The sequence below is a fragment of the Periophthalmus magnuspinnatus genome, chromosome 5 (genome assembly GCF_009829125.3).
Source record: "Periophthalmus magnuspinnatus isolate fPerMag1 chromosome 5, fPerMag1.2.pri, whole genome shotgun sequence".
Classification (NCBI taxonomy): Eukaryota; Metazoa; Chordata; class Actinopteri; order Gobiiformes; family Gobiidae; genus Periophthalmus; species Periophthalmus magnuspinnatus.
Genome location: NC_047130.1, coordinates 8,381,773 through 8,403,783, shown reverse-complemented (window position 1 = coordinate 8,403,783; position 22,011 = coordinate 8,381,773). Strand labels below are relative to the sequence as shown.

At 37.3% G+C, this 22,011-nt stretch overlaps 1 protein-coding gene across 1 annotated transcript; it reads right to left on the bottom strand.

Moving 5' to 3' along the window:
• Positions 1 to 657: 657 nt before the first annotated feature.
• Positions 658 to 20,686, bottom strand: rbl1 (retinoblastoma-like 1 (p107)). The gene is made up of 22 exons (XM_033966903.2): positions 20,425 to 20,686; positions 17,633 to 17,766; positions 16,065 to 16,268; positions 15,118 to 15,182; positions 14,566 to 14,694; positions 13,721 to 13,881; positions 12,118 to 12,182; positions 11,849 to 12,017; positions 11,190 to 11,356; positions 10,116 to 10,228; positions 9,930 to 10,033; positions 8,647 to 8,784; positions 8,329 to 8,493; positions 7,682 to 7,844; positions 6,225 to 6,440; positions 5,517 to 5,698; positions 4,196 to 4,372; positions 3,034 to 3,105; positions 2,778 to 2,865; positions 2,379 to 2,518; positions 1,990 to 2,154; positions 658 to 1,849 (listed from the first exon to the last, which is right to left on the bottom strand). The coding sequence occupies exons 1-22, from the start codon at positions 20,584 to 20,586 to the stop codon at positions 1,655 to 1,657; spliced, it is 3,174 nt and encodes a 1,057-aa protein (XP_033822794.1). The 5' UTR covers positions 20,587 to 20,686; the 3' UTR covers positions 658 to 1,654.
• Between the last annotated feature and the right edge of the window lie 1,325 nt (positions 20,687 to 22,011).

The window sequence follows — 22,011 nt, the reverse complement described above, 5'->3', positions numbered from 1 at the left end:
AGGGGAGGGAGACAGGAAACAACTTGTGAATAGCAATGACAGACTCCAAGCAAATTGAACATCAAGTGAATCAAGTTACCATACTTCACCAGTATAGTAGTTTTGTTTCTGCTTCTAAATGACTTGGCCATAAGCAAATTAAGAAATAATAGCAGAGGGGGTGGGATTAAATAAGTTTTCTTCTTCCCACTCCTTTTTGGGCAATCGGAGATACTCTTTTTTTTGGTGTGTGTTTTGCTGTCTGTTTTTGTTTATTTTTCCTTGTCTCTTGTATCATGTTGATTGACATCGATTGTGGCTGCCTAGGCTATGCAAGAGAAAAGATGTCTATTTGCCCAAGACAAATAAAATAAAATAAAAAAAAATAAAAAAAATAAAAAATTCAAAGAGGAAACTTTTAAAGTAGGTATTAAATGTAGATACTCTGGTTGCCTCTTTAACAAGGGCAGGGAGCTGATTCCATGACACATTAGCTTGGTGGCCTACCGTGCTTTTAGTAGTTCAGTAGTAGTAGTTCAGTAGTCCAGCTATTTAATACATATGGGGGGGGGGGGGATACAAGGATGTTTAGGGTTTTGTCACTAACAGAAATGATCATGACTTTCTGGATATTTCCTATAAAACTACGATGTAATTAAAAAAAAAATGGCAAAGATCACATTTATAAAGGAAATTTATTGCAAAACTTGTCTTACAGAAAATACAGCTGTGCTTTGTTGAACATGAATGTACAGAGTTTCATCATTATTGCTGTTTATAGTGAAAAAATAAACACTTTAATTTACACCTAGTTGAAACTCAAGAGTCACATTTCCAACAGTGGACTCGGATTAGTAAAACAGTAGTAAAAGGTTGTGTAGATGCTACACAGTTACACACAAATATGCCATTGATCAGCATTTTCAGATACAATTATATTTCAAGAGCTCAAAACAAGAAAGTACAAATATTAAAACGCACATTGTCCTGCAGCACTAAGAACTAAAGGAGATTATTAAAACTTGATTTATTAATTTCTTAAAGATATTTACAGGTTTTAGAAGGAACAAAATACTCCAGTCTCAAACTATAAGTCTATTCTGGTATAAAAAGGTAAAAGCAACAGTAAAATGTTATTGCTGTTAATACTGTGCTTACATTTAGTGGTTCAGATTTGGTGTAATAACAGTAGCTGGTGTGAATATAGCCAATGTAATAAAAGTACCGTAGACATAAAGTTAAAAAAAAAAAAAGTTTGTAATTTTAGTTCAATCTCAAATTGTCAAAAGCAGTGAATACAACTCTACATTGCCTAATACTGTTTGGTGAGCTTTGAATTTTACATCAAGTTTTTGATACATTGCATCATTTGACAAAACTGAATATATTTTGTGTTGGAAGATGGTAGCCTAGTCTTTGCTACATAACTTGACATGACTTTATTTTTGACTTACAAATTCACATCTTTGTATTATGTAGTTTTTGCTTTTTAGCTTTGGTAGATTAGTTAAAAAAAAAAAAAAAAAAAGTATAAGAAAAAAGGGCAACGTGGCATTATTACCATTGATTCACATAGTCACATGTCCCTTAGCCCATAATAGAAACACAATAAATAACACTTGATTATGTTAGTTATATCCACACCTCATACTTATCACACATAAGTACAGGGGGATCAGTGACTCTGCCTCTCTGACACCACGTCCTGTAGTCTCTTGAGCAGAACATCAGGACTGCTGCCGTTCTCAGGACATGCCCTCTTGCTGGGAGAGTCGCACGATGATGACATCGTCACGTCGCCATCGATGTTGAAGGCTCTCTTACGGCTCACACAGCCCTGACGGATCATACGGTTTATGTCCGACAGTTCCTGGTGAACAGAAAAAAAACATTTGATTGTAATAACCATTACTACTGCGATTTAAACAGCTGACAACTGAAAAATGATCAAATAACAAACCAAGACCATGATGAATGACAGTAACATGTGTGTTCAGTGGGCGTGGTTACCTTGGAGGGGCTGTTGTTGATACGATAGGTGTAGGAGTTGGGGGACAGACAGCTGGGGGAGTTCTTATGAGGAGACACATACAGAGAATGTCTTTGAGAAATCCTCCGAGGAGAGAGAGGCTGAGCTCGCACTGAAGGGAACGGGGACAAGGGCGGGGCATCCGACTGAAATGGTAAAGAAATGTTACTTCAAAACTGGAACTAGATTTGTCAGAGTTAATGTTCCCAGTTTACTCATGGAATATACTGTCCCATTTACCAAAATTATGCAGACAAGATTACATTCTATAGGGCAATAATATTACTATACAGATGATTTAGTCTTAGCTTAGACATAGTTTGAGATATTTTTCCTAAAAATATACTTAAAGGTTAAAACCTATAGTTACCCTATTGTCATGACTGGCATATCTGAGAGCAAAGCTCTTCATCTTCAGCACAAACACAGAGTTGTAAAACTGGATGAGGTCACCACGCTCCTCCTCTCCTGATTGGTCAGTCTCCGAGCTCTGACTGCTCTTCTCTGCAGCTGGATATGGACACATAAAACGTAAAACTTTTTTTGTACTCATAGTAAAAGTATTTAAACTGTGACAATTGATGAGGGTAAATGGGGGTAAACCTAAAATGTCTTTACCATCATTTAAAAAGTATGTCCCTTTTGTACTAAGGGGAACAAAATAATAATTGTAATTTAAATTATTGCTCCAATGTATGACAAAAACTTGTATAATAGAAAAATGTATAAATTGCATTGTGATACTATGGTATGTAGTGTGAGGTCTTACATTCTCCTCCAGAGGCTGGGTCCACCTCCATGTTTTCATCTGGCACCTGATCTCTGGTAGTGTGACGAATCAGCACGCTCCGGTACACCTACCCACACACACACATATATGTTGTATTACATATATATACACAACATATAACAGAAATTTTATATATATATATATATATATATATATTTTTATTTTTTTATTTTTTTTTATTATTTTTTTTTATTATTATTATTATTTTTTATTTATTTTTTTTTCTACTGCTTACATGACTGTTGGCCTGTGGTTGGCTTCGGTAACACTTCATAATGTCCTGGAAGGTATTTGCCTCTTTGGTCACCTACATACAAATACAAAATGCAGAAAAAAGAAAAATTGGAGTTAGGATGCGAAAACAGAATATACAAAAACAGGTGAACCTCAACCAACCAAATTCAAATATCCAGCCATGATTGGGACCCAGAGTTTTATTAGAAATGTGGTTAATCGCAACTGAATTAATATCACACTTACAAATGGTCAAAAGTATCAAATCACACTGGATATTTTGTTTAAAACATTTTAGTAAAAAATGAAATTAATTGAAGTCAATGTATTTAAGGACGCATAATTTCTAACACAATTAAGTGCCATTTCTGGGACGTCTCACTTTGAAGAAAAACTAGGTAAAAGTTAAAAGCTCTGCAGGAATATAACAGCAGCCTCTATTGGGTCAGTTTCTGTTTGTTTTTCCAGAGTGCCACATCAGCGGCTTGTATCGGTGCATTTGGCCAGTACTGATATCATACAATTACATGAAGGTCAGCTGATACTCATGCTACGCCAATAAATCTGTGTGTCTAATCATTTGTACAGTAACAATATGCACAGTGGTAGAAAGTCCAAACTATATTTGCAGCTGTGCATTTAGTTTTGAAAATTAGCTGTGGTGAAGTTAAAGATTCACACCCCTAGCCTAGGTCTCAAATCTTTAAGGTGCTTTAAGGTCCCTGGCAATTCAACCGAATTTTCGTGGTTCTGATTCGATTCAAAAACTACTCTCAATTCTAAAGCGATTTTTGATAAAATATGAAATCTAAATTAAATTCTTAATTTTTCATTCAAAGACAAAGAGCATTTATTTTACACATTCAGTTCCCTGTTGTAACAATCCTTTATGTAAACTGTACATCCATGAAAAATAGAATTGTTGTTAGATCACAATAAAAATGTAATTCATTATTCAATAAAAGATAGGTCTACTCAATCATTATCTAGGCTCACATAATTCTGCAGTGATTAAACCATTTCAAATCGATTTACGAATTCAGAATTGATGCAGAGTTAAGTTAAGATGTAGAAACACCACTCATCCATGCTACTATGAGTTTCTTTTGTAAAAAACAAGAAAAATGTGTAGATTTTTTAACTGAACAAGTTTGGCCTGTTACCTTGGAGATGATGTAGATGCTGCAGAGGAGCAGCTGATCCAGATGCCGGTCCTTCATGAGCTCGGTGCAGTGGACCAGAGCATGTTCAAAACAGGTCCAGACTTTCCCCCTCAGCTCTGAGCTCACGTCCAGCTTCAGGCACAGGTCACGCAGACGCACGCTCGCCAAGTGGTACACCTGCACATGTAGAATACTCTTTAACCAGAAAGTATTTAAGATTCTACAGATATGAACAGAACGGTAACATCGTTTTCATTTTAAAGCTTAGAAAGAGGAATTTTTGTTAGTTCTAATATTTGGTTTTCACTATACTCAAAAAAGTATCTCTTAGGATTGTAATAAGGCAAACAATAAATGACTTTTAAAAACAATTATTTTCAAAAATAAAACAAAAATGGTTTTCATTTAGCTGATATGCAAAAAATACTGGTTCGCTTGTATGTCTATATCTCTATTGGCCTTAAACCTCCACCAGAGGCTGATAATTTGTTAATTGACCGACCTGTTGCCTAAAGAATATGTTGTTAAAAATGTCTGAGTCAGTTTGTAGAAAATTTAAATGGTTTATCAGCCACTGCTTTCTCTAGATATCAGACAAGTCGTATTTGCGTCGGCCATGATAATACCCATATCAGTCATGACCATCAACAGCTTTCAAACCAAGTATGAATTCTGCTCTAAACCACATGCTTTTACTGAGAGAGGATTGGCTGTAGACGTCTTTGTTAAAAGAGCTAAGCTGATCATTGACAGTTAGACATGACATGTATCTTGTCATGAACACCCAAAAGTTAAGCAGTCCTGGTAGAATTTACTTGCTCTAGTGATCCATTTGGTCAAAAATCTGACCGTCTATAAGAACTGAGCTAATCCATAACATTAATAAGTTTCAACATTTGTAGACTTTCAATTTACAACATTTACATCTTTGTATTTGAATAATTCACCCCATATTTTGAAGCTATTGTGAAAAAGTAATTTCACCTTAGTAGAGCTGAGAGACCTGACAAAGACACTGAACTTTGTGACAGTTTTTGTTTCACGTGGATATTAATAGCAAAAGAAACAAACCACTCTAAAACTTTTATCTAGTTGACAGAATTGTAGATGTTTAGCTGCTCATTCATATTTTACATAATCATTCAGGGCCCTAATGGGGGCTCACACACCTATTAACATGCTGGTTATCACTATTGTTTTCCTTGTTTTGATTTAGGTCTGAGTATGGAGTTATAAATAGGAGATAAATGATGTCTAAGCCTCACTAATCATTTATTTTACTTTTTTTAATTCAGTGTGAATCCTTCTGTGATTTCCTTACCTTCCTAAAGAACAGAGCCAGTGAGCCTGTGCGCCGTGGCTTCCCTGCCTGGGGTTCAGAGGTCGCGGGAGGCATGTTGACTCGACTTGGGGACGTGGTGAGCAGGAAGTGAGCGGTGACAGCGTTTGAGGGGTTGACCTGTTGCACTGGGATCAGCGTGATAGTCCGGTCTGTATTCACTCCTGGACAAGAGGGAAAAGGAAAAAAAAAACAAGACTGAATTTTAAGTCTAATACAGTTTTATATGGATTACAATAGTCAGATAGTCCATTACAGAGGGACAAAATCAATGGTTGCCAAGGTGATGTGTAAAGTTCTGTCGGTATAAACAGGCCGCAACTGTTTTTATTTTTGACTGATTGCATTTTTATTTTATCGTGTAAGTTGAGGTAAGGCTAGTAGGTGACATTTGTTTTTTGAAGAAGAGTCTGGACACCTGTGAATCTCCCCAAGTTCTGATGGCCAAAGCTTTTCTAATGCATTCCTAGCATGCTGATTATTCACAGTGATGAGTTTCTAAGTGCTTTTCACAACGTTCAGAGACCAGAGCAGTGTTTTGCAGTCACAGAAATACAACAACTACAACAAGCATGCTAACAGTGCACTTTCTGGTTTGGGAGAGTAAAACTCTTCACAATTAGATGCAGACTGCACAAATTTTCTAAGAGCTGCTTATATCATGAAATGTAAAAAGACAATATTTATTACCTTGCAGTACCATGGTGCCAGGTGTGGGGGGCTGAGGGGTGATCTTCAGCGTACTGGTGGACCCAAAGGTAAGTCTCTTTGCAGGGGATGGCATTACGCTCCCATTGGTTGTTGCCCCCGATGATGGAGGGTCATCACCAAAAAGACGGCGCTTGGCACTTCCTGCTGCAGGGGAGCTATATCTGTCGTGGACCGTCAGAGGGGAGGCAGGGATAGCTGGGGAAACAATGGGTTTAGTTTAGCTTATTTGTTTAATTTAACAGGGACCATATGCAAATAGATTAATATCATAAAAGAGATGCTTTACACCAGATTTAGCTAAAGCTAGTTTCCATCTGTTGTCCCCGGGCAGGGTACAAACTATTAAAATACATCCAAGTATCGATCCATTTACAATCAAACCATACATTCTCCTATTCTTTATTTAAAAACGTCACACTTCACATTTCCACATTTCAAATTACTCAAATATTATGTAAAAAAAAAAAATCATATAAGCTACTGCACGAAAAGCACATGTGACTTACTTAGATTTAACTTAGACTTATAGTTTTATACCAATATTGGAAATAGAGAGTTCTAAAACATATTGCTAACATCACACTATGGAGAATTCAGAAACATTATTTCAACAAAATAAAGGTGTTTTCTTATAATTTTATCTGTTAAATAATAATAAACAAAATAATGCACTTGTAATGCACTTTTTCAAAGCCTCTCAAAGCGCTACACTCTAGTCATTATTTATTCATTTCCACACTTTCATACTAGAAAATGTGGGGGAAGTGTCTTGCCTAAGGACGCCCTGGAATTTCTGTGTACGTTGGTGTACAACGTGGTTGCTGTAATGATTTTTTTTTAAATGTAAATTTCTTTGCAAAATATTAAATAACATTCACTGTGTTTTAGTAAAATTGGTAGTCTAAGCTGTCATAAGCACTTTTAATTGAGGAAAAGCTAAAATAAGAAACTTTTCAATACCAAACATCTATGGGTGTGTTCACATTTGTTCTTCTTTGATCCTTCCTTAAGCCCAGTTAAAACCAGATGTAAAATTTATTTGGTCCTGGTCTAGTCCAGATTTAATTCCAGGTACAATCCCAGTTTAGTCCCCATTCTGATCTGCCATGTGGACGTACCCTTCAAGTGACAAATATAGGATGCTAAAAAACTGGCTGACTTTAAAAGGCACTGTGCTTATGTCTTAAAAAAGTTCATTTAAAAAGCTGCTTTCACAATATATCTGTACCGGGGAAAAACATTTTTTTATTTTCTTACATTTAAAAAATCTGGCATAGCCGCTTTAACTTGTAAAGGGTGACGGCAGTTGCTCAGTTTAATAATTGTCAATTGGGGAAAAAACACACATACACATTTTTAAAACCAATGAAACAGAAAGGGAGTTGGTAATGAACTGGCTCCCTTTAAATTATATACTAAAATGGCCATCTCCTTACTTTTGACGGCGCTGCCGATGGTGGTTCTGAACTCTCTGATGCGTGGGTGGACGATGGGGGACAGGGTGACCATGGGCAGGTGAGACTGGGGTTGGGCTGGGTTTGAGGCACTGGTCCCTCCTGTGGAGTTGGAGCCAGTGTCCAGGCTGGAGGAGAAATTCACCTGCAGGTCACACAGGAGACAGGAAATGAGACTAAAATCAATCAGGAATTCATAGAATATTTTTAGGAGAGAACATACAGTTCCCTGCAGACAGTTGGCACGTAACCCCAGAGTTTAGTATCAGGATGGCAGATTTAGAGAGAAGTAGTTATAAAATGATGCAATATCATAATAAAATATGAGGTGCTGAAACAACTAAATGTAATTGTTGTGGATAAATAATTATTCTTGCTACTTTTATTACCTAATCAGCAATTAAAATGACTGGCATAAACTCAGTAACCAAAAGGTGATGTATGTAGGATCACCACCTGCTAGTCTCCCTTGCGATGTTATTGCATTGACTATAATGTTCCAGAGTATGGCATTAAAAGTATCCATCTGGCATTACAAGTGGTTTCTTGTCATCAAAAGACCCTGAAAAGCATGCATCTTCACCTCTTCAAGATCTGAATGTGTTACTGTATGTCTTGTTGTCACACACCTCTTCGACAGTGGGCACCTTGTGGCCCACGGCCTGCAGAGCGGTCCACAGGGCAGAGTCTGAGGTCCAAGCTCGGCTCTCGAGGACCTGCTCCTCGATGGAGTTCAGATGCTTCACCATGTCCCGGGACAGACCCTCCTCTGCCCGGATGAACACCTCAATGACCTGAAGACAGGCGAGTGTTAGGACTACTGCACCAAAACTGAACACTCCATTTTAATTAAAAAGGTCTCCATTTGACCAAGTACACCAAGCCAAAATATTTATTCCTAGTTTCCCATTTCCTGGTGTTTCCAGACTGGTGTGAGTCTGACTGACCTTGAAGAAGTAGAATGGTGGCAGTTTGAAGACGTTGATGATCCAGGGGAAGGTCCTCTGTGAACTGTAGGAGAAGAGCACCACCTCTAGACAGCAGGCCATCAGAGAGCAGTGGAACATGTCCTGCTCCAGCAGCACCTGCAAACCACAGAACATCTTAGAACAGATTCAAAACTAGGGTTGGGATTTGTAATAAATTGAGCAGTTCAGTTAATAATTTCTTTATTTAATTTAATATTTTTGTTGTTGTTACACACCAACAAGATGAAAGTTTTTTTTGGACTGGGCTGGATAAAAAAGTGTAAAGTGCTGGACAATTAAAAGATCATTTTACTCATGTATGCACAACCTTAATAATGATAATTATCATTATAATACAAAACACTTGTATAGCGCCTTTCATGATACTCAAAGACGGTCACACAATTCAAGACAAAACACAAATGAAAGCAACAGATGGCATTATTTGAAGGTAGTTGAACAGGTGAGTTTTCATGGCTTTTTTGAAGATGGTGAGTGTGGATGAGTCTCTGATGTGTTTGGGCAGGGTGTTCCAGAGGGTGGGAGCAGCTGATTAGAGAATACAGGTGGGTGTGTGGTGGTAGAGGAGCTCAGAGAGGTAGGTGGGGGTCAGGTTATGGAAGGACTTGTACACAACGGTGAGGAGCTTGAACTGGATGTGTTAGGGGATGGGGAGCCAGAAATCTCCGGACAGGGGTGATGTGTTCATGGGAAGAAGTGTGGGTGAGGAGGTGGGCAAAATAGTTTTGAATGTACTGGAGTCTATTGAGGAGCGTATGAGGGTTTCAGCAGACTGTAAGGGGGGGGGATGCACATCTGCCCTTTTTTTTTGTCTTGTGAGATCTTGTGGCATGAGATCTTATCCCGCCTCTGGTCAAAACTATTCTGACATTTTTTCTTGTTAATGAGTAGTTTTCCCCCAAAGAGTATATTGTAAAAACAGACAAAATCAGACCACTGTGCATTTAATAATTATGTATTTTAGAGATAGCAAACCCAGTAAAGTCAGAAGCATTGCAAGGATTGACTGTGCTTTGGCCATTTACCCCAGTTTCATTTTGGTATCTGAAAAAAGTTAATATTCATACATCTTGGGGTGCGTGCACAGCTTTAAAACTATGTGCCAAAACGTCATTGATACAGAGATTTAAATAGATACTTCTCTTTCCATGGTTTGAAAATTGGATAATGCATCTTGAATTTAAGTTCATAGAGATATTCTGCTTTTACAGTGGATAAACAATGAGTGGTCCCATACTTACACTCATGTCTTTCCCCTGCAGGCGCTTGGTCTCTTGAACCATGACGTTTTCCAGGATCTTGTAGTACAGGATTTCAGCCAACTTCAGTCGATTCTCTGCAAAGTCTAACAACAATTTAACAGATGAGTACATACACAGATGATGCAAACAGCTTTGGCAATAATACACACTGTATCTGAACTTTACCTATATGTGATCCAGGAGAGTCCTCTGAATCATTGGTGTAATGCTCTTTAAAAGTTTGTCCCAAAGTTTTGATTCGACCCAAAATGGCATCAGTGGGATCTCGGGTGCAGGATCTTTAAAACCAAAACAAGATAAATTAGCACATCGGGAAATTATGTGACTATTTGAATGCAATAATTTAAATCAAAATGATGTAAGGTAATTCAGCAAATACAGATATATTGTATAAGTAGCTCTTGTTGGCAATATAAGTCTGCTGTGTACTGTCTGCATCTAATTCTGAAGCATTTTAGTATCAGATAATCCGGAAGTGGACCGTTAGCATGGTAGTTGTTGTTGGTGACCTGCAATAAACTCTGTGCTTTTTTTTCTCCAGTCATTATTTGACTAGTTTCCCTCCTAAATGAGTTTAGACATATTTACCACTTCCAAGTTAGTTTAAGTAATTAAATGAAGAAGAGAGTGTGGTGCCTGAGAGCAGAGAGCAAGGGACCAAGGAGGACGCAGTGTCTGTGTACACTGGTGTATGAATGTGTGTGTGAATGGTTGAGTGGTTCCTTGATGTAAAGCGCTTTGAGTGCCTTGAATGTGGAAAAGCGCAATATAAAAATGTGACCATTTACACAGACTGAAGAGGTAAAGAGAGACTTTACTCTTAATCTGAATAAAACAAGAAATTAACAATAAAGAATAATTTATTATATCTTATTGGCTGATCTCTAAGCAGTGCTTGATAAATTATAAAAGCTATTAAACTTTGTGTTTGTGCTGTTTAAAACGAAATTTCTATATCTGTGCATCCCTACTTAGAATGCATCAAGTGAATAAGGAATAACTTTGGACCACTGCAAACCTCATGTTTTTAAGACCAGAAATCAGGTAAGTTAGTACCTGATTTTTACTGGCTTAAAAGTATTAAAAGTTAGTATTGTAGATTTATAGAAATTTAGAGAACAAAAAAGCTTAACGTAATCAGAAATATCAAAATAAAAACGTTAGAGGAACTGTAACCTTATTCTTTAGCTTTTTGTTCATTCTCGTTTTTTCTTAAAACACAAAAATGTCTTAACTAACTTGAATATCTGCAGGAGGTTTTCGCTGGGCGCTGTCCTCAATCGGGCCACCATACTCTGCAGCCGGCTGACGCTCTGAGTGGCAGACGACACCGGCGTAACCAGGAGGTCCTTCTCCTTTAGGTAAACTCGTCCTGTCAGAGGTGTAGAGGGCGCTAGAGAGCCAGACTGTAGTCGAGAGGAGAAAGATTAAACATATGGCCATTTTTTATGCAATGTTACTTTTGCCACAGAATAATACTTGTGTGGGTTATATAAACCAATGTTCTCTGAACTTGAAAAACAGATAACATTTCTTAAAATTCACACATTAGCTGCCACAGACAAAACTTGAAAAAATGTTTTTACAGAGCTAAACTACAGGGTTAGCAGGTTTTATGGAGAATAAGAAGAGATATTTAGTTGTCATGGTTTGCATTTAATCTTACAGGTCTACTACACAGTTTTAAAAACATGCTGTTTTGAATAGCATCCTTCAGAATGAATTTTGTAAAATAAAATACAAATGTACAATATAAATACAATATAATACAGCATAAATAAAAAAAAAATATATATAATAATGTTTATGAATAAAATAAAAAATATTGATCAAATACAAAAAAAATTGCTCAGACACATTTTAATTTTTGTATATTTTATGTGGGACTGTTTCTGTACCTTCTCAACATGTTGTTGAAGTTGGCTGTGCGCCACCATGTGGACATGTTCATGAACTGCTTTTCTGGGCGTCCCGATTTCCTCATCAGCATCTGCTACAAGAAACACTCGCTCATCAAAGTCTCCCACGGTCAGGACGTACTCCTCATACTCCCGGTTTATGGCTTTACTGAAAGACAGCGAGGACAATTAAAGCTTACACTGCAACATAAACATTGCACTATTATAATTAGCGTATTAGTAGATCAAGTAGATAATATGCTTCTTACTTGTTATCAATGAAGTTGTGAGGGTCCAACATATCAGTCAGATAGTCCTCGTTTCCCCTTAGGATCTGAAATACACAATCATAAAATAAGTATATTTACTACCACTACTTTTGTTATAACAAAAATGGCAATAATGCTTTGGTTTACACTACACGGTTAACCCTGCTGGAAAAAATGCCTTAACATATCAGTGTGAACGCAAACGAGCATCAGCCAAATGGAGTGACAGTATAAACTTGTGGCCAGTGTTAAAATAGAAACCAAGTATTCTCAACCACCTTTACTTCCCAATCAATGGGAGGTAGGAAGAGGTCAAAAGGTTACATCAAAATAATATTACTAAACAACTAAAAAGTAAACTTCTATTATACTAAAGTTATTCCAAAAGACAACTAAAATAAATGTATCCCTATCCACCTCAGTTTGTATTTAAAAACTCTTTATCTATGAAGCTATCACTTGAAAATGTATTGTGTTTTTTAATGTGAAATAAGATTCAAACACATTTTACTTGATTCTTACTGAATCTTGAATCTCTTACTTGAAATTTTTGCATTTAAACGAAAGCAAAACAGAATGTATATTGTTTGGTTCAAAATTTTTCAATGTAGTTCCTGATCTTGGTTTTTCTCTCCAACATGTTGTCAGAAACCTGGGGGTTAAATTTGATGAGTATTTACAGTTTGATAAACATATTGATGGTGTAGTTAAAGCCAGCTTTTTTCAGCTTGGTCTCCTGGCAAAAGTCAAATAATTTCTTTGTCAAGCTGACATGGAAAAGGCCATGCATGCTTTTATTAGTTCCAGGATTGACTATTGTAATGCTCTTTATAGTGGAGTAAATCAATACACTCTCCAATGCTTGCAATTGGCTCAAAACGCTGCAGCCCGACTTCTGACAAATACTCGCAAACATACTCACATCACCCTGGTTCTGTACTCCCTCCACTGGCTCCCAGTACGTTTCAGTACGATTTTAAACTCTTAATGTTTGTTTTTAAAGCTCTGCATGGTCTTGCACCTTTACATCTTTGCGAGCTGTTAACGGCTCATACGCCCAACAGAGCTCTGCGGTCGGCCAGTCAACACCTGCTGGAGATCCCCAGAACCAAAAGGAAACAGTGGGGTGATCGTTCATTTTCTGTGGCTGGTCCCAAACTTTGGAACTCTTTGCCCCTGGAATTACGCTCAGTCTCTACTTTGTCTCTGTTTAAAGCCAAAGCTAAAGACTCATTTGTTCACGATTGCCTTTGGCTAATGACTGTTTTTATTGTTTGTTGTTTTGTATATAGAATTTTGTTGTTGTTTTTACATTTTAATGCACTTATGAAAAGCACTTTCGTTCAGTTTTTGCTGTTGTAAAGTGCTATACAAATAAAGTTTGATTGATTGATTGAATTTTCAGGTGAAAATGTGTGTGGAAAAATGACCATTTCAAAGTGTGTTTTGTTCAGCCTTGTTTTGGTTGCCATCATAATTGTAAAGATTAAGATTTTTAAGATTTGTTTTACCCAGTATTTCATTTGCTTACTATGTCCATCATATATTAGTAACCCCATCACTCCCAGTATATTCCCATGTTAGAGTTAGTGTTTGCACATACCCCTTTATCGAAGAGCTTCTGGATGTATGGTTTAAAGTAGTGCTGTTTGATGCCTTTGGCCTCCACCACCAGCCCATCATGGAGCTCACACAGTCTGTCCAGAGCACAGGGAGGAGGGTCATCCGGCACAGGCCCGTCCAGTTTGTACTGAGGAGGTAGACCTGCTCGACCAACAGACACATATAAAAGAGGGACAGAGGACAATGTATCAAAGAATTCAGTTATACTTGGGGCCTCTAGTGTAGCACTGGTTTAGTTCTGGATTAGACATGAACAGGTTGACTTTGGATTGGTCTTTGTCGAGTTTTTATATACATTTTTGTTTAAATCAATCAATCAAAATTCTGGCTGAATATGAGCCACTTCTGAGACATATTACAAGACATATTGCAATTTTGTACTTTAGATTTTACAGTCTACAGATATATGCAGACTTTTGCAGACAGTTAATGAAGAATGAAACAAAGCTGAACGATTCTTCTGAAACACTGTATCAGAGATTAGATTTGCAATTTTAATAGCTGGATTCTGTTGAAAGTTGCTGAAGTTGTTTTAATTGTGCTATATAAATAAACTTGAATTTAATTAAAAGTGCACATTTAAACATGTCTAGAAACATAATATTTGGGAAAAAACAGAAATATGAATTGCTGAATTTAATACAAGAACCACATTTCTGATGCTTGTAGAGGGCTACACTCCAGGGTTATCAGGTTTTCTTCAAACCAATACAAGGTATTTAAATAATTGCAGTCTTTGTGATTTGCTAATTGCGATTTTGATTGGCGATACATCTTGCAGCTCCAGAATGAAATTAATACAAGCTGAAGGATTTGGGGGCGTACCCTTGAATGTGGGGTTGATGAGATCCTTCCTGTTTGAACAGAGCAGAGCGTTGCCAAAGACGAGGTCCAAACAGCAGAGCAGAAGGTGATAGGAATTCACCAGGTCGTCACCAATCATACGGAAATTACCTGCAAGTATGTAACAAGATTTAATGAACAACAACTTAACTTAAGCCTGTAACGATTACTATTAGAACCACTTTTTGTTCAATATTGTTTACAATATATAAACATTTGAGCTGTAGAAGGTTGAATAATTAACATCTAGTGATAATAACCAAGTTTATTTACTGAAGTCAATATTTACTTATTCATTTTTTTTTTATCAAAATGTTTACTGTGAATCTTCTTGCTTTTGGGTTATTATGTCAGTGGCATAAAGTTGTTTCAATATTATCGTTTATAGTGATTTTTTTGTGTAACAAACAATATATCACACAACAAAATCTATTACCATCACAACTGAACAACTTTATCATAACTTCAAACAGATAACTTAAAAGGAAAGACCAACAGAACTAGAACTGCAAATGTTAAAATTAATGTTTGTACCTTTGGTGTAGACAAACAATGTCCAACAGAACTTGAACACATCGCTAATGTGACAGGGCAGCCGTCTGTGGAGGAACACACATGTAGGCATTAGTGCATCATTAATAAAACACTGGGATATTTTGTATCAGAACTGCACAATATATCGCAATAAGACTGAAATCAATGTGAGTTGATGCAATGGACAAACTGAAAAGCGTACAGTTATTTAGATACTAGAATGTCATCTGTAAAGAACAACATATCCTCTTTATTTATAGAAACATCTCATGGTACTCGTGGACCTCTACAGAATTGGCCTGAAATGCATGGGATTCTATGAGTTTATCGGTTCATATTTCAGTCTTCTCTCAAATGCTCCTGAGTTGTTTACAGTGTGCACTCTTAACAGATTCCTACTTTTTAGACGTGCATTGCAAATCTTATTGAACTGTAAAAAACATTGCAGTTATTTATTTTTTCCCCATAATTGTTAGATGCACCGATCTGATACTGGCATCGGATATTGGTGCAGATACTGAAAAATTTGCTGGATGGGCTATCAGCTTTCAAATATCAGCTCAGCTGATATCTTGATTAGGTATATAAATTGATGTATGACTTGTGGTTGTAGTAGGCCCAGAAAACTTGTATTTATACAAAGCTGTTCTGCAGTTATTTGATAGATAATGTGTTATTTTATATTAGGAATTAAATGCTGTTTTCAGTGTCTGCACTGGTATCACATTAGGTATCAGCAAAACAAGCTGGATCTGGAAAATTGTGCAGCCCCATTTTAAGAAATATTTTCTTGGTCACAGTAGTACAATACTTGAATTTATGCAGATAATGAGGATGTCCCTTTTACATGGTTGATCATCTTCTCAACAAACATATAGTTACAAAACCATTTTACTAACCAAAACATAATCCCATAGTACATTTGAGCACTGTTTTCAGTATCTCACCTGTGTTTGCGGCTGCGTGGTTGCCGTGGAGGCTCGGCGCCCTGGGGGTTCTGAAACATGTCCATGAAAATGGGCTCAAACTTCCTGAAGATCACCGTGGAGACCTCAAAATTCCTCTCTAGACGGTCCATCCTCAGCCTGAAGTCTTGCGACAGGTTCGACATGTCTGCCCACTTCTTCATCTTTGAGAAGAACTGGATCAGGCTGAAGAGAGAGAGGGAAAAAGAGGAAGAGAATATCAAGTGGGATAAAAGCTATATGAATGTGATAGTTTGACAGTGAAGATAAGAGGGGACGTCTATGTCAGGGTTTTATATAACACCATGGTGGCACAGGCTATCTTTACTGAATATTTTTATTGGCCTGGCAACGCCTCAGGATCCTCCCGGAAGAGCTGGAGGAAGTGTATATGGAGAGAGAAGTCTGGGCCTTCCTGCTGAAACTACTGCCTTCGGGACCCGGCCCCGGATAAGGCAGAAGAAAATGGATGGATCGATATTTTTATTAAATCAAACTTTTATTCACTTAATGCCTCACATAATCAAACAAAAGAGCAGTGGTCCCCTAACCCCAATGCTATATAAATCCAATGCATACATTATCATTATTATAATCATTATTTATTGATTTATCATTAAACAACAATTATATATACAATTATCATAACACACAAGCAAAGCATCATTTTTAAATAACAATGTATTACTCAGCTTGTTTTAGACTTTTAGGCCACGTGGGAGAAGGCCATGAACGGATTGTGTAATACTTAGTGTGCAATGCGGATGTGAATATGTGTAATGTCCTTTACTGTGGAGTGTGTAGCTTTCAGTCAGTGGAATATATTTAGTATTGTAAATTCTATGAAAATGTGTTTGGATGTTGCGCATTTTTGTTGTGACCCTGATGTCCAAGACAAATGTATCAATTTGGGAACAATAAAGGCTGATCTTATTTTACTACGTGTGTATTAAAAGAGAAACATTGCTGTTTCCAATTGCAAAATCCACATAACCAAAATCTCACATAGATTAATCATTTTGAATTCACATATTCTAAATGGAAACTGACTCTACTCCCTCAGACAATCTGCCAGGCCAATGGGTACAAAGGATTTAATCATATGCACTTTTGATCACTTCATTTGTCAAACAGACCACACACTAGGCATGAGGCGATATTGAAATTTGGCATCACGATTATCAGAATAATTGCGATTCACAATTATATCATTATAATTATTTATGTTGCTTACAGTTTAAAATTGTTATGGATATGTATAATTATAATTTTAATATTACGTATATTATGTCAACTACGATTTAGCAAAGAACATTATGAAGAAATAGCTTTTTTCTGCACATTCTGGAGATATAATGAGCATAATCTCTTTTCGGAATTATCATGTTTATATAAAGTGTTGCACGAACGATTATTGTCTACCCTTTTCATCATGACAAATGATATTATTGTTACAACCAGCTGAAGTCATATTCAGCTCAGGTCCATTCTGATCCACGTACATCATAGCTGCCATAGTGTTGTTTTCTTTGTCTGGTGTATAGACCCACCTGAGTTTGGACGAGCGCAGGATCCTGGTCAGAGACACACAGTTCCCCTCCATCAGACCTTTGCCCACAGTGGGAATAGAGTTTTTCCTACAGGCAGCATACAGAGCACAAGCCAACCAGTGCACCACCTCCCCCTGGAACAGAGCAGCGACTCATAATATTAGACATCACGTTAGAGGAGTGAGGTATGTGTGTATCCCTAAAAATGACTCATAAGCGCAGTGCATAAATATCATTGTATACCATTATATGGAAGATGAAAACATTTACATCAGCTCTTTTCGCAATATTTTGAAATGTAGTTTTGTATCAGTATCAATATTTTCCATCTCTACTCTGAGATACAGGATCCAGTAACATTAGAGCAGGTTACGGTTTGGAACAGCCGCAATTCTAATGTTACACTGCCTAGCCAAAAAAAAAAAAAAAAAAGGTCACGCTGCGTCTTGGCCACGCTGCGTTTAACACGCACGTCCACCATTGACTTTACATGTGAACGCGACGCACCTGACGCACCGGTGTGAACGTACCGTAATATTCCACAGGACCGCCTTTAGCTTTGAGCATGGCATTTGCTGTGGCATTGTTTCAAAAAGCTTCTGCAATGTCACAAGATTTATTTCCATCCAGTGTTGCATTACTTTTCACCAAAATCTTGCATTGATGATGGTAGAGTCTGACCACTGCGTGTGAAAATGATGTCTCATGCTCCCTGAACCACTCTTTCACAATTTGAGCCCGATGAATCCTGGCATTGTCATCTTGAAATATGCCCTGCCATGAGGGAAGAAAAAAATCTATAGATGGAATGACCTGGTCATTCAGTATATTCAGGTAGTCAGCTGACCTCATTCTTTGATTGTTGCTGAACCTAGACCTGACCAACTGGAGGAAGGTCGTACTTATTTGCGAAGTTAAATCCAGGTGGTGATTGTTATTTCCTCATGAAACATACCTGGAGTTATGTTTTGTTTCATTCACATATGTTTAACACACAAACCCCACATATTTAGTTCTTCTCACAAACAGAAAACACTCTGCCTTGTGATGTCATGTGGTAATACAGGAAACTTTCCACCATGTTTTTAAACTCTATACACCTTCACTAGAGTCATTTGGATAATTTCAGACATGGAATTGCCAATCTCTAGTGAACAAACCGTAAAAGGTAGCTGTTAACTTGAAAGGTACCACTTCATGACACCAAAAGGTGGAACTCAGCATTTGAAGTTTTAGAGATTCAGACAGACTAATAGTAAAGAATTACTCAAACATGTGTGACTGAAACAAAACACAACTTCAGGTATGGTAACATCATTATAACTTAAAGCTCACGAGAGTCAATTTTGCATAATATATTAATGTCATGAAAAGAATAGGACTGTTTTGAGACAAAGTGACAACAAACTAAACATCATTAAAAGAACTAGCTAAAATTTGTAGAAATCTCCAGAATAAATCTAGAAGTTGAGGAGATGACAAACATGGGGCTGTTCTTATCAGGATGTGATGTAATCATGTGGATGCAGATAACAGCTGTTTGACTCATCAACTAAACTGGTCTGACATGCCCTCACTTGTTCTGAGACAATATAAAAATCATAAATCTTTGAATAATAAAAAAAAAACTGGATCCTAATGTAAACATAATCCCCTGTATCAATACACTTATGTATATACAGTATGACCAGAAAGAGACACAAGATTCATCGCAACCAAATCAAAATCTGAATGAGCAAATTGCAAAGGCTGATTTCAATTTTTTTAAGTACCATAACTTCCCCCACAAACAATAACATATCCTGTTTTATTCTGCATAAAAACTGTAGTTCAGTTCTGTACAAACATGTTCTGAAATGTGACTCTTGTATTAGTTTGTTGGTTCATTTAGTTTTGTCAATTTGATCAGAATTCTATTAAAACATAAATCACAAATCTTGTACGTACATTACAATATTCATGAAAATGCATTTTTCATGTTTGCTTTCTACTTTTATTTACATCACTTACCAAAATGTACTCAAGCACAAAGGAAAATACCATCTGGACATCCTTGCAGCCAAAAATGTTAGTCCAGAAAATAAACATCTATGCACAGATTAATCTTTCACAAATAGTTACTGACAGCACTATAATACACAAAATGGATTCTTTAAGTCATGTTATAATATTGTTACCTCATCAAAAACATACCCAGAGTTGTGTTTTATTTCATTCACAAATGTTTGAGTAATCTTTTATTATTAGTCTGTTTATATCACAAAGCTCAAAACACTCTGTTCCACCTTGTGATGTCATCAAACGGTATCTTTCAAGTTAACATCTACCTTTTGCCTTTAGTTCAGTTGAGAAGATTGGCAATTCCAGGGCCTAAAAACATCCAAATAATTCTAGTGAAGGTGTATGGAGTTTAAAAACACAGTGGTGCATGTCCTATATTACCACATGACATCACAAGGTGCAATAGTGTTTTCTGTTTGAAAAAAGAACACAGCCTAAATATGCAGGATGTATGTTTTTGATCAGCATAATACGGGCCTTTAAACTAAAAAAAAACGATTATAGACCCGTTTTCACAACAAACAGAACCTATTCTTGAAATGCTCTCGGGGAACTTCAATGTTTTGCATGTGAAAGACGAGATCCTGTTGATTACAAGCAGAGCAGCAGCTGATGGGACAATGGGGGATGCCTTCCACTTTAACCCTTTAATGTTACGCTTGGGTTATTTTGGGACTAATAGTGAACAGAACCTTGCGTAAAATGATTAAAACTCCAGAAAATTTGCGTACCTCCAGAGTGTACGTGTTGCAGATGGCAGTGAAGTTTTCCATGGCCTCGGTCGCCGTCTGTTCGTCCAGGTTTAACTCCTGACAGAGGGCTTCCAAACTGTGCCGCGCCGAGCTCTCCTCCATCCTGCCGCTCTCCGAATCCGACGACTCCTCTCCCCGCATCCGTGCCCCCGATCCTCCGCCGACCTCAATGTTTAAAACTCCCCGAAAATAAGGTAAAAACGGGGAAGCGAGCAATCAAAACACCAGATCCCCTCACCCCTCCGTAAAACTACAACGCTGCAAGCACTTCCGCATACACTTCCCACAATGCAGCGGTTTGGCGGGAAAAATGGATAACTCCTCCCCCCTCACGAGAGCTCCGTGAATGGTGCATCAGCGCGCCATCTGCTGGACACTGCTGAAAGGAAATAAAATAGAATAAAAATCTCTGGTAGCCCACCATGGATCTATTTAAAAAAAAAATAAAAAAAATAAATAATAAATAAAAATAAATAAAAATAAATAAAAATAAATAAAAATAAATAAATAATAATAATAATAATAATAATAATAATAATAATAATAATAATTTCATTTTTTTCTAAACCAACTTTTTTTTATCGTAGCAACTTATTATTATATTTGCTTTTGTATGTACATGACCCATGACCCCAGAGTGTTTCTAGGCTGCGTGTGTGTGGATAGAAGCGCGTCTGTGTGCATTTGTGGGAATACGAGGACGCACTGCACACGCAGCATCAGCAGAGACAGGACAGGGTGTAAAAGACTGTCCCTTTCATTAACAGCATGGACTGAGATAAAGAGTGTAGAAACAGTTAGAAACTTATAAAGACGCCTCTTCATCACGTACTTAAGAGCTTTTAAACAGCAGAGGAAATAATGTCTGTAATCAATAGCGCAAGTTTCCGCGGCTAAGCGTGACGCATTTCTCTCAGAATTTCTGTAGAAGTCGTATAATGGCGACACAAATATGCATAAGACTTGTGTCTTCACAATAGTTTAGTCTAGTGTTCTCTGCGTGCCCCACATCGTCTCCGAAGACTAAAAAGCCTTTCACGGCTCCTCTTATGAGGAAAAGCCTCAAGATTTTTCAGGTCATCCAGTACATGACCCCCAAGGTCCCAGTGACCCCACGGCCTAAATCCGCCTGTCCTGTGTCCAAGCCTGTGACCAGGGAGTTCACTGAGGAGCGCTTGGCTGCAGTTTGCACCAAATTCATGAGCAGGCACCGGCCTCCCCCTAAGAAGGTCGTCCTGTTCTATGAGGGCAGCTTGATGTCATCTATTCTTCTGAAATGTATAATTTCTGCTCATTTCTCATATATAAAAAGTATTATGAGTAAAAGATCATTGAACTCCCATTGGCTACATGCTAAAGTTAGCCTTTCATCTCATTGTTCCCCATTTAATCCCAGAATATACCCCTAGTAATGAAAAACAACACAGGGTTACACTTTATTTTATTGCATATGTTCACCCAAGGCTATGTAAAGCAGCACACCAATTTTCACAAAACATCCTGGATAATAAAAGTTTGCTATGAAAATATCCAAATGTCTAGTATAACAATATATAGTTAAATGCT